The sequence below is a fragment of the Protomyctophum bolini genome (assembly GCF_963924005.1).
Source record: "Protomyctophum bolini genome assembly, chromosome: 11".
In the NCBI taxonomy this organism is placed as follows: Eukaryota; Metazoa; Chordata; class Actinopteri; order Myctophiformes; family Myctophidae; genus Protomyctophum; species Protomyctophum bolini.
Genome location: NC_137872.1, coordinates 279,989 through 293,766, shown reverse-complemented (window position 1 = coordinate 293,766; position 13,778 = coordinate 279,989). Strand labels below are relative to the sequence as shown.

At 47.1% G+C, this 13,778-nt stretch overlaps 1 protein-coding gene across 1 annotated transcript; it reads left to right on the top strand.

Moving 5' to 3' along the window:
- Positions 1–195: 195 nt before the first annotated feature.
- Positions 196–12,677, top strand: LOC308324389 (endoplasmic reticulum transmembrane helix translocase-like; the record flags this gene model as incomplete). The annotated part of the gene is made up of 7 exons (XM_080776433.1): positions 196–252; positions 339–410; positions 516–707; positions 890–964; positions 6,078–6,620; positions 6,849–7,067; positions 9,303–12,677. The coding sequence occupies 7 exons, from the start codon at positions 196–198 to the stop codon at positions 12,675–12,677; spliced, it is 4,533 nt and encodes a 1,510-aa protein (XP_080632559.1).
- Between the last annotated feature and the right edge of the window lie 1,101 nt (positions 12,678–13,778).

Genomic DNA, 13,778 nt, shown 5'->3' with positions numbered 1-13,778 from the left:
TGTAGTTTACATATTCCAGGTGTTACTAACAGGTGTAGTTTACATATTCCAGGTGTTACTAACAGGTGTAGTTTATATATTCCAGGTGTTACTAACAGGTGTAGTTTACATATTCCAGGTGTTACTAACAGGTGTAGTTTATGTATTCCAGGTGTTACTAACAGGTGTAGTTTACATATCCCAGGTGTTATAACGATGGGCAGCAGGTTTGGGGAACCGCCAGCCAGCCGCGCTGCGCGCATGGTTGTAAAGGTAAAGAACATCATTTAAAACTCATTGACTGCCAAGAACGAATTAATTATGTTAATGATCACATGTTAATCTCTGTCTCCCCCTAGTGGCCGTCTGTCCACATCCTGCCGTGCACAGTGTCCCACATCCTGACCTCTGACCTCTCAGTGGTCAAGCAGGTAAAACCTGTAGCGCCCCCTACAGGGCCATTCAGTCTGTCTCCTCCTGGAGGAAGTGGTCATCAGACAGGAAGTAATGTAACATCCTGTTGTGATGTCATACAGGTGTCCGTTGTGGGCGTGGTCATGAGACAGGAAGTCCTGGTCAACAACATCCTGTACCAGGTGGACGATATGACGTCTGCTCCTCTGACGGTCAAGCATTGGCTGGACACTGAGGTAGCCCCTCCCCTAGCCCCTCCCCTTCTGGACACTGAGGTAGCCCCTCCCCTAGCCCCTCCCCTTCTGGACACTGAGGTAGCCCCTCCCCTAGCCCCTCCCCTAGCCCCTCCCCTTCTGGACACTGAGGTTAGCTCCTCCCCTAGCCGGGGATATTACTACTACATTATGTGCAGACCTCTCAGGTATGGGATATTACTACGATATTACTATGTACATACCTCCCATGTATGGGATATTACTGCTCTTCCTGTGTTCAGCAGAGTGGTGTTCTGAAGCGTCTGGCCAGTCCTGGAACCTACGTGAAAGTGTCAGGAACCATGCAGACCTCCCAGGTATGGGATAGATTCATCTACACTGAGTATGGGACGGATTGTGCTGCAGACCTCCCAGGTATGGGATTAATGAAAGCATTAGAACGCTCGCTGTGTGAACAGTGTTAGTTAGTTAGTGTTAGTTCACTGTGTGAACAGTGTCTACGTGTGTAGCCCGTTCACACACCGTCTGCGAACGCCGCGCGTCAAAACAGCCGCCTCCGTTATTTTCAATGAACCTATACGTATGGCACACCGGCTCCGTCCGACGCGCGTTCACGCCTCGCCTGACGCTCCGATACGCCACTGTTCTATTTTCCGCGTCGCTTCACAGCCGGTATGTGATGGGCTTTAGTTAGTTAGTGTTAGTTCACTGTGTGAACAGTGTTAGTTCACTGTGTGAACAGTGTTAGTTCACTGTGTGTAGCATATTCTCTTTTATAGTGACAGAGGCATACTATATAGAAATGAAAGCTATAAACCTCTACTTTCACCAGGAAGAGAGAGTAAATCTCTGCCATCTTTAGTTTTCAAAATGTAGCTATTTGAATGAGTCTAGTACTTTTCAGTCTAGCACTTCAAGTCTCTCGTTTTTGACCAGTCACATTCATATACCCATAGCATATTTCTGTAATAATGTGAACATGTCACGGAATATACCAATTCAAAGAGGAGCCTTTCCTCTTTAACCAGAAAAAAATTATGTTTGTAGCATGTTGCATTCTGTAGATACAGGCAGTTTTATACCTGCTCAGTTTCACACTTAACTCATCGAATGCGCAAAGCGTTTTTAAACGTTTTATTATAGCCAAGCGCAAGAAGCGCATAACGTTTTTATACGTTTTATGGTCCAAAAAACGTTTTTTTATTGATTACTATGGTTCAACTATATTTGCGCCCGGACAACTCATAATGTAACACCGATCGGCTCTAAAAAGAGTTAAAACCCCCCCCTGCTGAAAAGAGGTGTTGGTCTGAGAAGCGTCTGGCACCGCCTATTGGTTGGTCTATGCGAGGACGTACGACGTATTGGAGACGGCCGTCCGGCATAGACCAACGCAGATGTCAGGGGATCTAAAATGGATGGGACAATGCTCTTGTTTGTGTGAATACACTCGATTCCCCCTCCCCTCCTGTTTCTACATGGTTTCTCCCGAGGGAGAATGGTGGGGGGGGGGGTCTCTTCCTCTTGGATCGCATTGGCAGTTCCCCCCCCACTCCCGAGTCCCCACTGCTTTCAACTGCAAGGCTTGCACTCACTCTCATTCTCGGAACAAGATACAACGCGATTTGCTCTCTGCCCGTATATAAACCTGCAACGATCGGCATTTGATTTCATAACGTAACGTTTGCCAATAACATGTGGAGTTAGTCATGGACAGATTGCACATCATTATCGAGGGCCCGCCATGATACGTTGGTCGCTGATCGCAAGCCGTACTGCTGCTGCTGTTGCTTTGCTCGCATCCATCATAAGGCATCCATCCATCCACCCCCCTTTCTCGTTACAACAGGCTATTATAAACTCACCGTCGAGCAGCCTGCCCTGCACCTAATGTGATAAAATGAACGGCAGGACAAAATCGGATCGATTATTATCTGTCTATCAGCAACATACGGGTGTTTGTCTTGCAACGACAGGTGGTGCTTTCTCGTTTTTTTTCTTCCAAATACGTTGACGTGCTGCTTCTGCTTCCATCTCGTTGTTTTTCTTGTTTTTTTTCCCAAACATGTCCAGACACAATCCAATCCAGTCTCGCGTCTCACCTTATAGATACGCGAGACTGGATCGATGAGGTTAGTGGTATGTCTGGACATGTTTGGAGCGGCACACGACAATCGACAATAATGTTGATTATGCAAGATCATTTCCTCAAAGCCTAGTTGCCCCCCCCCCCCCCCCCCGTTACTGCGATTGTTTGTAGCTCGAATCACAGAATGAGTTCAATGAGCGTAGGGAGAGGGCACATATGGGGCTACGATTGAAGAAAGTTTCCAAGTCCGTTTTATGATCAGATAATGTGCATCAAGACTCTCTGCTTTCATAAGAAAAAAACTAATACTGTAATTGCGAATGCAATGAGCACTTACTATGAGACCTAGCAGATCACGTCTGTCTGTCTGTCTGTCTGTCTGTCTGTCTGTCTGTGTGTGTGTGTGTGTGTGTCTGTCTGTCCCGCTTACTGTATATGTGGACCTGGCCCTTTTGTGCCCATATATGGAGCTGAGTGATTTGTGAGTCATGGTGACATGAGTGTGATGGCGTGGTCCTGCTTTGGGGACTCCTTATATGGTTATGGCTGAGTCATGGTGACATGAGTGTGATGGCGTCTTTTGTGACCATATATGGAGCTGGCGTGGTCCAAGCACTAACTATGACACCCTGCAGATCATGTCTGTAATTTATTCTAATTGTTATTGCAATTTACGATCTGCGTTCGCCTTCCGCGTTCGCGCGTCTTACTCGTAATAATAAAAATCACACCCCTGTGAAGTGAGCAGTGCAATGTTGTGAAGTGAGCAGTGCAACATTGCACTGCTCACTTCACTGGGGTGTGATTTCTATTATTATTACAGTATTAGTATTTTTCTTATGAAAGCAGAGAGTATTCTGTTTCATACGGTATATAGTATGTACATGTCGCTATAGGCCTTATTTTGTGAATATTTAGTTGTTAGGTCCATGCTCTCTAAAATTATCTTTTTCAGAGAACTTTAGAGATGGCATGGGCCTGAATAACTATTATTCACAAAATAAGGCCTATAGCGACATGTACATACTATATACCGTATGAAACAGTCGACTCTCTGCTTTCATAAGAAAAATACTAATACTGTAATAATAATAAAAATCACACCCCTGTGAAGTGAGCAGTGCAATTGCACTGCTCACTTCACAGGGGTGTGATTTTTCTGGGTGGTATTTTTCTTATGAAAGCAGAGAGTCTACTGTTTCATACGGTATATAGTATGTACATGTCGCTATAGGCCTTATTTTGTGAATAATAGTTCTTCGGGTCCATGCCTTCTCTAAAGTTCTCTGGTGGGCGCAAGCTGCATTCAATAGCCAATTAGTGACAAACTGTATATGTGTACAATGTGTACTGTTTTCCTCCTAAAAGTAGACATTCAGGGCTTTCATTCGGTATATGGTTTGTATAGGATATTATTTGTGCTCAATTTTATATCGGTCTTTTGAACTAAAAAAACTGAACTGAAATGTCTGTCAACTTCAGGCCTCCATATCTCTGTTGTTTTTTTTCACAAGCAGCGTGCAGGCAAAAGCAGGTGTTAGAAAAAGGTCAATATCTCCAGAATGGAAGATGGTAGAATCATAATTTTTTTTTTAAATTGAAGTGGACAAGTTGGGCTTTCTTTTTATTTATGCGATTGTGATTCTCGCTATAAGAGGCCCCTCGCTGTGGGCCCCCCAAAAAGTTCAAAAAGCCCATGTTAAGCCTTCAGCACCAGTAAGCCAGGGTCCGCTAGAACCTGTAGCAGTCTATGTGTTAATAAGAATCACAGGTTGTATGTGAAAATTTTCTGTTTTTTTTTTCATAGTCTCTGTGTTCAGGTTGAGGAGGTGTTTGTTTTTTGGTTTTCTACCGAATGTGTTCCCAGAGTGGGAGAGGTCAGGTGCTCATATTGTTGATGTCAGGTGTAAATCTTGTACATCCTAAACTGTTACTTTTCAGTAAAGTATTTTTTACTCACAAGCGCTTGTTAATGTATACGTTACATTGGTTCAATATTTAGGTTTTTGCATCTGTGTCAAGAAGACTCATTTTAGGTTTTTGCGTTGACTTTTCAAAGATAGTCCTATACACTTAATACCAGTAGATGCTTGTATACATACGTGTGGTATAGTTAGAAGAAGGTAAATACATACGTGTGGTATAGTTAGAAGAAGCTAAAGATGATTCAAAACAGTGTTCATGGCAGCCATCCTTGAATGTGGTGAATGAAAGGTCAGGTGCTCATATTGTTGATGTCAGGAAATCTTGTACATCTGAAACTGTTACTTTTCAGTAAAGTCTTATTGTTATTTTGTCACAAGCGCTTGTTAATGTATACGTTACATTGGTTCAATATTTAGAAAACCAAATTCTTTCTTTTTAGCTGATAATACAAGCGCTGTGAGCCCCCTTTCTTCTGTAATAGGTTGATCGATTGCGGCGGGAAGCCATGCAAGGCACCAACCAGCACATCGGGAGCAATTTGGGGTTCAGTGTCTTTGCCCAAGGACACTTCGACATGTAGACAGGAGGAGGAGGAGCCGGGATTCGAACCGCCGACCCATGGATCATTGGACGACCTGCTCTACCTATTAAGCCACAGTCGCCCATTGGGTGAGTACTCTGATGTCCTATGATGTCCTATGCAATAGGAGATGTTTGCATACTTTGTCAGGGCTAAAAGGAATCCTACTTGTGGTGCTAGAAGAAGGTACTGCAAAGATGTTGTTATCAGCGAGCCAGGTGCAGATTGTACCGAGTTCAGAGCTGAGGGTTCCTATCCGACATCGGCACTGCAGTCACAAGCTGATGTCATGTCGATCATCATGATCATGTATGATGATGAAGTCATCATACAGTACATCGCTTTTAATTGAACTGTGACACCCACTACGACTACGTCATAGTAAATGTGTTTTTCCATTGCCTTGGCCTGAAGGTTTGTACGGAATAAATAGTTGATAAAAAGTCCATAGACCTGGCTGCCACATGATGTCATGTCATGGGGGGGGGGGCACACACAAAGCCACAACACTCCAGCAGATCCAAATACCGGGGTCATACTTCAGATACATTATGACTGATGTCGCAGGACTGAGAGGAAATGGAAGTCCTCTCAGTTAGAGGTCCATCGTCTCTACCTCAAAGACCTAAGGGCGGAATATAATGTTTCAGTAGGGCGTGCCAGGGCTGCATATTTTAGCAACATCATTTCATCCAGCAAACACAACCCCAGAATATTATTCCAAACCATCAACACACTTGTCAGCCCCCCTCCCCCTGCTACACCTGTGTTGTCAAACGAGGACTGTAACAGCTTCCTTCAGTTTTTTATTTCCAAGGTTGCTAACATCCTGTCAAACATTACTCCCTCCCCTTCCCCCCCTCCCCCTCTCCAGCACGCCACCCAAGCTTCTCTGAGCAGTTTCTCACCGGTCTCTCTGGAAGATCTCACTATTTTAGTGAGCTCCATGAAGTCCTCCTCAAGCCCACTAGACATCCTGCCCACTTCCATGCTAAAAGAAGTTTTTAGCTCTGTTGGCCCCAGCTTAGTGTCCATCATTAATACATCATTGGCCTCTGGCTCTGTCCCAGCCTATTTTAAGGAGGCGGTCGTACAGCCCCTCCTCAAAAAACCAAACCTGGACCCCACCATCCACAACAACTATAGGCCCATCTCTAAGCTGCCGTTCACATCTAAACTACTGGAGAAGGTTGTTGCCGAACAGCTTACCTCCCACATGTCACAACACAACATTTCTGATAAATATCAATCTGGTTTCCGTAAACAACATTCCACGGAATCCGCACTGCTCAGAGTGTCAAATGACATTATGATGTCCAGCGACTCTGGTGAGTGCTCGGTGCTGGTCCTACTGGACCTGAGTGCGGCATTCGACACGGTCTGCCACAGCATTCTGTTGGAGAGGCTCAGCGAGTGGGTGGGCATCTCCGGGAGCGCCCTTGATTGGTTCGCCTCGTACTTAAGAGATAGATGTTTCTCAGTTGCCGTGGGTCCTTTTAGATCGGACCCTGCACCCCTCTCGTGTGGTGTTCCACAGGGGTCTGTATTAGGTCCACTTCTTTTTGCCATTTACATGCTACCTCTAGGCTCCCTCATAAACAAATTCTCTGGCATTAAATATCACTGTTATGCGGACGATATTCAGCTCCACTGCTCGTTCAAACCGGACAAACTGGACATTTTAACCACCCTCCAGGAGTGTCTGCTCGCCATTGACAACTGGCTAGGGAGCAGCCTCCTGCAGCTGAATGCAACCAAAACGGAGGTGCTGATTGTTGCTTCGGACAAGATCGTCACTAAAGTGGCGTCCTTTATGGGGTCACTCAAGGGAAACATCCGCCCACACTTAAGGAATTTGGGTGTGGTATTTGACCAATCCATGCACCTAGACAACCACGTCAAATCACTCACTCGCACCTGTTTCTTTCACCTCAGAAATATTGCAAAACTCCGGTCCATCATCTCCCACTCTGAGCTAGAACTGTCCGTACATGCTTTTATATCTTCCAGGTTAGACTATTGCAATTCACTTTTCACCTGCCTCAACAAAACATCCATTGACAAACTGCAACTGGTTCACAACGCAGCCGCCAGATTACTCACCAGGTCAAAAAAGTCATGTCACATTACACCCATTCTAGCCTCACTGCATTGGCTCCCGGTACAATACAGAATACATTTCAAAATCCTCACTTTCACCCACAAAGCACTCCACGGCCAAGCCCCTGCCTACATCACTGAACTGATTCAACCTTACACAACCACACGCTCACTCCGTTCAGCCGATCAGCACCTCCTCGTGGTCCCCAGGACCAGATTAAAAACAAAGGGTGACCGAGCTTTTGAAGTGACAGCCCCTAGGCTGTGGAACGCCCTCCCCCTGGACCTAAGAACTGTCCTTTCTGAGGCCTCTTTTAAAAAACAATTAAAAACACTCATGTTTAGACAGGCATTTGGTCACATATAATCACTGTTTTTCTACTGTTTGTGTTTTTATTTTTGTTGCTATGTTGTTTTTCACTGTTGACCCTGTGAAAATGGCTGCTGCTGTTTTTATAGTTTTAATTTTGTACTTGTAAAGCACCCTGTGCACTCGTGCTGAGAAGGGTGCTATATAAATAAAGGTCATTCATTCATTCATTCATTCATGTCATCGACTGGCCACAGGAAGTCACAATACAACCAAATAATTTTCATAAACAGCTTCTCACACGTCTCAAGACAATGAAAGGGGAATTCAGGTCAAATGTCCGCTAAATCTTGTCCCCACACGTCTCAAAACTCTCAATATTTGCCATTGACAATGAACGGAGAAATTTGGTAAAAAATTCCGCTAAATATGACGTAAATTAAACATCAAAACATTAACCCATTCTGAACGGGAACCCATTATGGTGTTAGCATCATGTTATGCTTTAGCTATTGAAAAATAGCAGATCTACAAGCTCGTAGCGCGCCACCGAGTGGCGCGCTACGAGCTTGTAGGTCTGCTATTTTTGAAAAATCGAAGAACGACTGACATTTTTAGAATCTGATCTCAGGTCAGAATGGGTTAATCAGACCAGTGTGTGTCCAGTGGAAACCTTGTATGAATCTGATCTCAGGTCAGAATGGGTTAAACGCCGTTGATATTGAAGGGAAAATGTAGGTCATATGTAAACGAGCGAATCAGTCAACCAATCACAGGCATTCTGATTGGCCAGTATGAGATGATGCATGATGATGTGTTATGATAAGAGCTGATAATTCCGCTAAATATGACGTAAATTCAACATTAAACGCCGTTGACATTGAAGGGAAAACCTAAGTCATATCTACAGTATGTAAACGAGCACATCGGCCTCCACTTGGCCAATAAGGGACCACCTTATGTACCTTTATGTAGCGATCTAAAATGTCCACTAACATAAATTGATGTACGATGACAAGAGCGCCCCTCATTTCACACGGGTGTGACTGTTTATTGCGAACGCAGTGAGCACTTACTATGAGACCTAGCAGATCATGTCTGTCTGTGTGTCTGCCTGTGTGTCTGTCTATCTGTCTGTCTGTGTGTGTGTGTCTGTCCCGCTATCCAAATATGGAGTGTGTTGCATCAGCAATCACTCAGCTCCATATATGGGCACAAAAGGGGCCAGGTCCACTCAGCTCCATATATGGGCACAAAAGGGGCCAGGTCCACTCAGCTCCATATATGGGCACAAAAGGGGCCAGGTCCACATATACAGTAACAGCGGGACAGACACACAGACAGACAGACATGATCTGCAGGGTCTCAGCTGCGTTCGCTTCCCGCGTTTGCGCGTCTTACTGGTTATATGACACGCTTCATATTTGGTCATGTCTTGGCCCATGTTATGATTATGTCACAGGGTTAGCGGCGTAATACTGGATGAGATATAAATGATGCTTATATAAAGGAATCCGTGGAGGCAGCATCGGACACTGTAGTCTGTGGATCACACTTTTAAACCGACTACTAGAGGAAGAGAGGGCCGGCCTGGAGGTTTTGTTTTGGATGTGCAAAATCATCAACAAGGAATATATAATAGAAGGGAATAATAATATGGCTCGTATTCGTGGGTTGGGCGCGCCCCAGAAGGCCCGGTCTATGAACAACGACCCGCATGACGCCGGCGCCGGTGACGAGCTGGTAAGCGCAGTTACCCTGTACACGCGGAGACCCCGGCTGTTACACGCTACCGTGTTCCCATTCGTGGCCGTTCTCTACCCCGGCTGGCTCTACTTCTGGTCCCGAGGAGCTTTGGAGTACCCGGAGGCGGGCCTGCTGCTGCTGGCTGCCATTGGAATAGCACACGTCCTGTTGGTGCTGTCCGGTTACTGGTCCGTGCACGCCCACTGCCTGCTCACCTGCTCCAAGGAACCGGACCCGGGAAAGGCCACGCTGGCAAAGGTCACGCCCACCCCGAACAACGGTTCTGCCGAGCTCGTGCCGCTTCAGAGGGACCGGGCGTCGGACGGCGAGGAGATTCTGTCCTTTGAGTTTCAGAGGATCTGCTACGTCTTTGACAACAAGGACGACTGTTTCCACACGGTGGCGTTTCCCATCGGACACCCGATTGGCCACTATCAGGCGTGGCGTGGCTACCACGAGGAGGCGGACTTGCGAGCTGCCGAGAAACGCTACGGCACCAACCGTGTCGAGATGGTGGTTCCTGACTTTGCGGAGCTCTTCAAAGAGAGAGCCACTGCTCCCTTCTTTGTGTTCCAGGTGTTCTGTGTGGCTCTGTGGTGTCTGGATGTGTTCTGGTACTACAGTGTGTTCACACTCCTCACACTGGTGGCCTTTGAGTCCTCGCTGGTCAAGCAGCAAATGAGGAACATGTCTGAGATCCGAGGCATGAGGAACAAGCGCTACATGATCCAGGTTTATCGCAACAGGAGGTGGAGATCCGTACCCAGCGATGAGCTCGTCCCTGGAGACGTTGTCTCACTAGGACGGTCATCTCAGGACAACTTGGTACCGTGTGATGTGCTGCTGCTCGGAGGACACTGCATTGTGGACGAGTCCATGCTGACTGGAGAGTCCGTGCCCCAGATGAAGGAGCCAGTGGAGGACCTGGACCCAGAACATATCTTGGACCTCGAGACAGACTCTCGTCTCCATGTAATTTATGGAGGGACTAAAGTGATCCAGCATAGCCCCCCTCCAAAAGTCAATGCTTGTCTCAAGCCTGTAGACAATGGTTGTGTGGCGTATGTACTGAGAACTGGATTCTACACCTCTCAGGGTAAACTATTGCGGACCATCCTCTTTGGGGTGAAGAGAGTGACGGAAAACAATCTGGAGACCTTCATTTTCATTCTTTTCCTACTGGTGTTTGCCATTGCTGCAGCTAGGTACGTGTGGGTGGAGGGGACCAAGGACGTGAGCCGTAACCGCTACAAGTTATTTCTGGAGTGCACCCTAATCCTCACCAATGTGATCCCACCAGACCTCCCCATCCAGCTGTCGCTGGCAGTCAATGCCTCTCTCATCGCCCTCTCTAAACTGTACGTATCCTGTACAGAGCCCTTCCGGATTCCAATTGCAGGGAAAGTGGAGGTTTGCTGCTTTGACAAGACGGGAACCTTGACCAGTGACCGTCTGGTGGTACGAGGAGTGGCAGGCCTCAGAGAAGGGAACAAGTTGATGCCCATGTCTGAGATCCCAGTGGAGACCCACCGAGTGGTGGCCACCTGCCACTCGCTGGTCACCCTGGAGGATGGGCAGTTGGTGGGGGATCCTTTAGAGAAGGCCATGATGATTGCGGCAGACTGGGTGCTCACCAAAGATGAGAAGGTTTTTGCTCGTGGCATCAAAACCCAGGGACTAAAGATCCACCAGCGCTTCCACTTTGCCAGCGCTCTGAAACGAATGTCGGTCTTGGCTTCCTATGAAAAGAAGGGTTCCACTGAGCTCTGCTACATCTCCACTGTCAAAGGAGCACCGGAGACACTCAGGGAAATGTTCTCAGTGTGTCCCGCGAGCTATGACAAGGTCCACAGGGAGATGTCCCGGGAAGGAGCAAGAGTTCTGGCCTTGGGCTACAAAGAGATTGGACACCTCAGCCATCAGCGGGTAAGGGAAATGAATCGTGATACACTGGAGTGTGACCTGCGTTTTGTTGGGTTCATGGTGGTGTCATGCCCCCTCAAGAGCGACAGCAAGGCTGTCATCAGAGAGCTCCAGGAGGCGTCGCATCACGTGGTGATGATCACAGGTGACAACCCGCTGACGGCGTGTCATGTCGCCAAGGAGCTACACTTCATTCAGAAGGACCATACACTCATATTACAGTCGGGTCGCAATCCGGGCGAGTGGCAGTGGGAGTCCATAGACGGCAGCGTGCACATACAAATGCCCCCTCCTTCGATCTCCGCTCTCGTCCGTCAGTATGACCTGTGTGTGACGGGGGAGGGGTTGACCAGACTGGCCAGTGACACGCAGCTTCTGCACGCCCTGCTGCCTTATCTGAGAGTGTTCGCCAGGGTCAGCCCAAAGCAGAAGGAGTTGGTGATCACGAGTCTAAAGGGCCTGGGCTATGTGACGTTGATGTGTGGCGACGGAACAAACGACATCGGAGCTCTGAAACACGCCCACATCGGTGTGGCTCTGTTCGCGGCGCAGAAGGTGAGCAACAGCAAGCGGCCTCCTGCGTCCACGATGTTGGAGGAGCTCGAAGAGGACCAGATACAAGTCGTGAAGCTGGGCGACGCCTCCATCGCCGCCCCCTTCACCTCCAAACTGTCCTCCATCCAATGTGTCTGTCATGTGATAAAGCAGGGCCGCTGCACTCTGGTGACGACACTGCAGATGTTCAAGATCCTGGCCTTGAATGCCCTGGTTCTGGCCTTCAGCCAGTCCGTGCTCTACCTGGAGGGGGTCATGTTCAGTGACTTCCAGTATACCCTGCAGGGCTGTCTGTTGACCGGCTGTTTCCTCTTCATATCGAGGTCAAAGCCTCTTAAAACGTTATCCAGAGAGCGGCCCTTACCGAACATCTTCAACCTCTACACGGTGTTAACGGTGCTGCTACAGTTCGCCGTCCACTTCAGCTGTCTGGTGTATCTTTACCTGGGGGCACAGAGCCGAAGTCCTCCACGGGTGGAACAGTTTGTGGATCTATCGAAAGAATTTGAGCCCAGTCTTATCAACAGCACCGTATACATCATGTCAATGACCATGCAGATGGCTACGTTTGTCATTAACTACAAGGGTCACCCTTTCATGGAGTCCCTCACTGAGAACAAACCATTGCTACAGAGTATCGCCCTGACGGGTTTCGCCATTGTTGGACTGTTGACGGGTATCTCGGCAGAATTCAATGCATATTTTTCTCTCGTCGACATTCCCACTGAGTTCAAACTGGTCATTGCCACGGTGCTGGTGGTGGACTTTGTTGCCACTCTGCTGGTGGACCGTACCCTGCAGTTCCTGCTTGGCAAAGAAACCCTCAGGCTACCTTCTTGAACTTAATAATAATAATAATAATAATCTTTATTGTCCCGAAGGATATTCATTTTCACAGGTCTGTTCAACACCAACAACAAAAACAGCACATTACACCAAGACAATACAAAACAAAACATGAGTTCCCCACTGTGTACAGAAACCCTCCTATATCGGCGGGGCAGTTTGTTTAATGGCGCGATGGCTGAGGGGACAAAACTCCTACTGAATGAAACGAACCTTTTTCCAGGGTAAGGTTCTGTATCTTTGTCCAGACGGCATGAGGTTGAAGAAGCGATACAGGGGATGATCAGTGTCACGTGATATTGAGAGTGCTAGCCGTGTGATGGCATTATTGTTCAATGCAACTGCTGCCCTAAGAAAAAAACTGTAAAGGGAGAGGAAAAAGACGTTGGACGTAGAGATTTAGAGCTGTTGAGACATGCACAAGATGGCCAGAACAATCAAGCTCTTCAGTGCATACTCTTAAAGGCCCTAATCCCCAGGGTACAGGCTTTAGTTTCTACATGCTATTGGTCCGACAACGACAACCTACCTCAAACCCTAACCTAACCACAAGCACGGAGCAGCGCATGTTCACCAACCTTAATGCAGTTGCCAACGTTAACGCATGTTCGCCAACCTTAATCCGGTCGTTTTCCACATGTCGGTCCCATGGTATGTCGGATACGCGTGCGCACCCCAACCACCCAGTTTCATTCCCTTGCTTCACCATCCCACTACAGAAAGACAGTATTGTGTTGAGGTGAATATGAGCTAACATGAAGCATATATACAGTAGACACAAAAAAAAGCTTTTTAAGTGGCTCTACAAGAGGCTAGCTGTCTATGATATGAGAATCAAACTTTGTATGCACGTTGATGCCAGTAGGCCACAGAAGTACATACTATTTGTTTCCACGTATATTGTATTCTTTTTTTGAGGGGCGCTAGCCAGCTTTTAGTTACCGTCCACAAACTTCATATTGATTAAATTCCCATTGACAATGAATGTAGAATTTTATGTCATAATGTCTGAGCAAATAGGCATAGTGTCTATTTTACATCATGATGATATATGATGATAAGAGCACCCCTCACTTCACACAGGTGTGGTTTTTA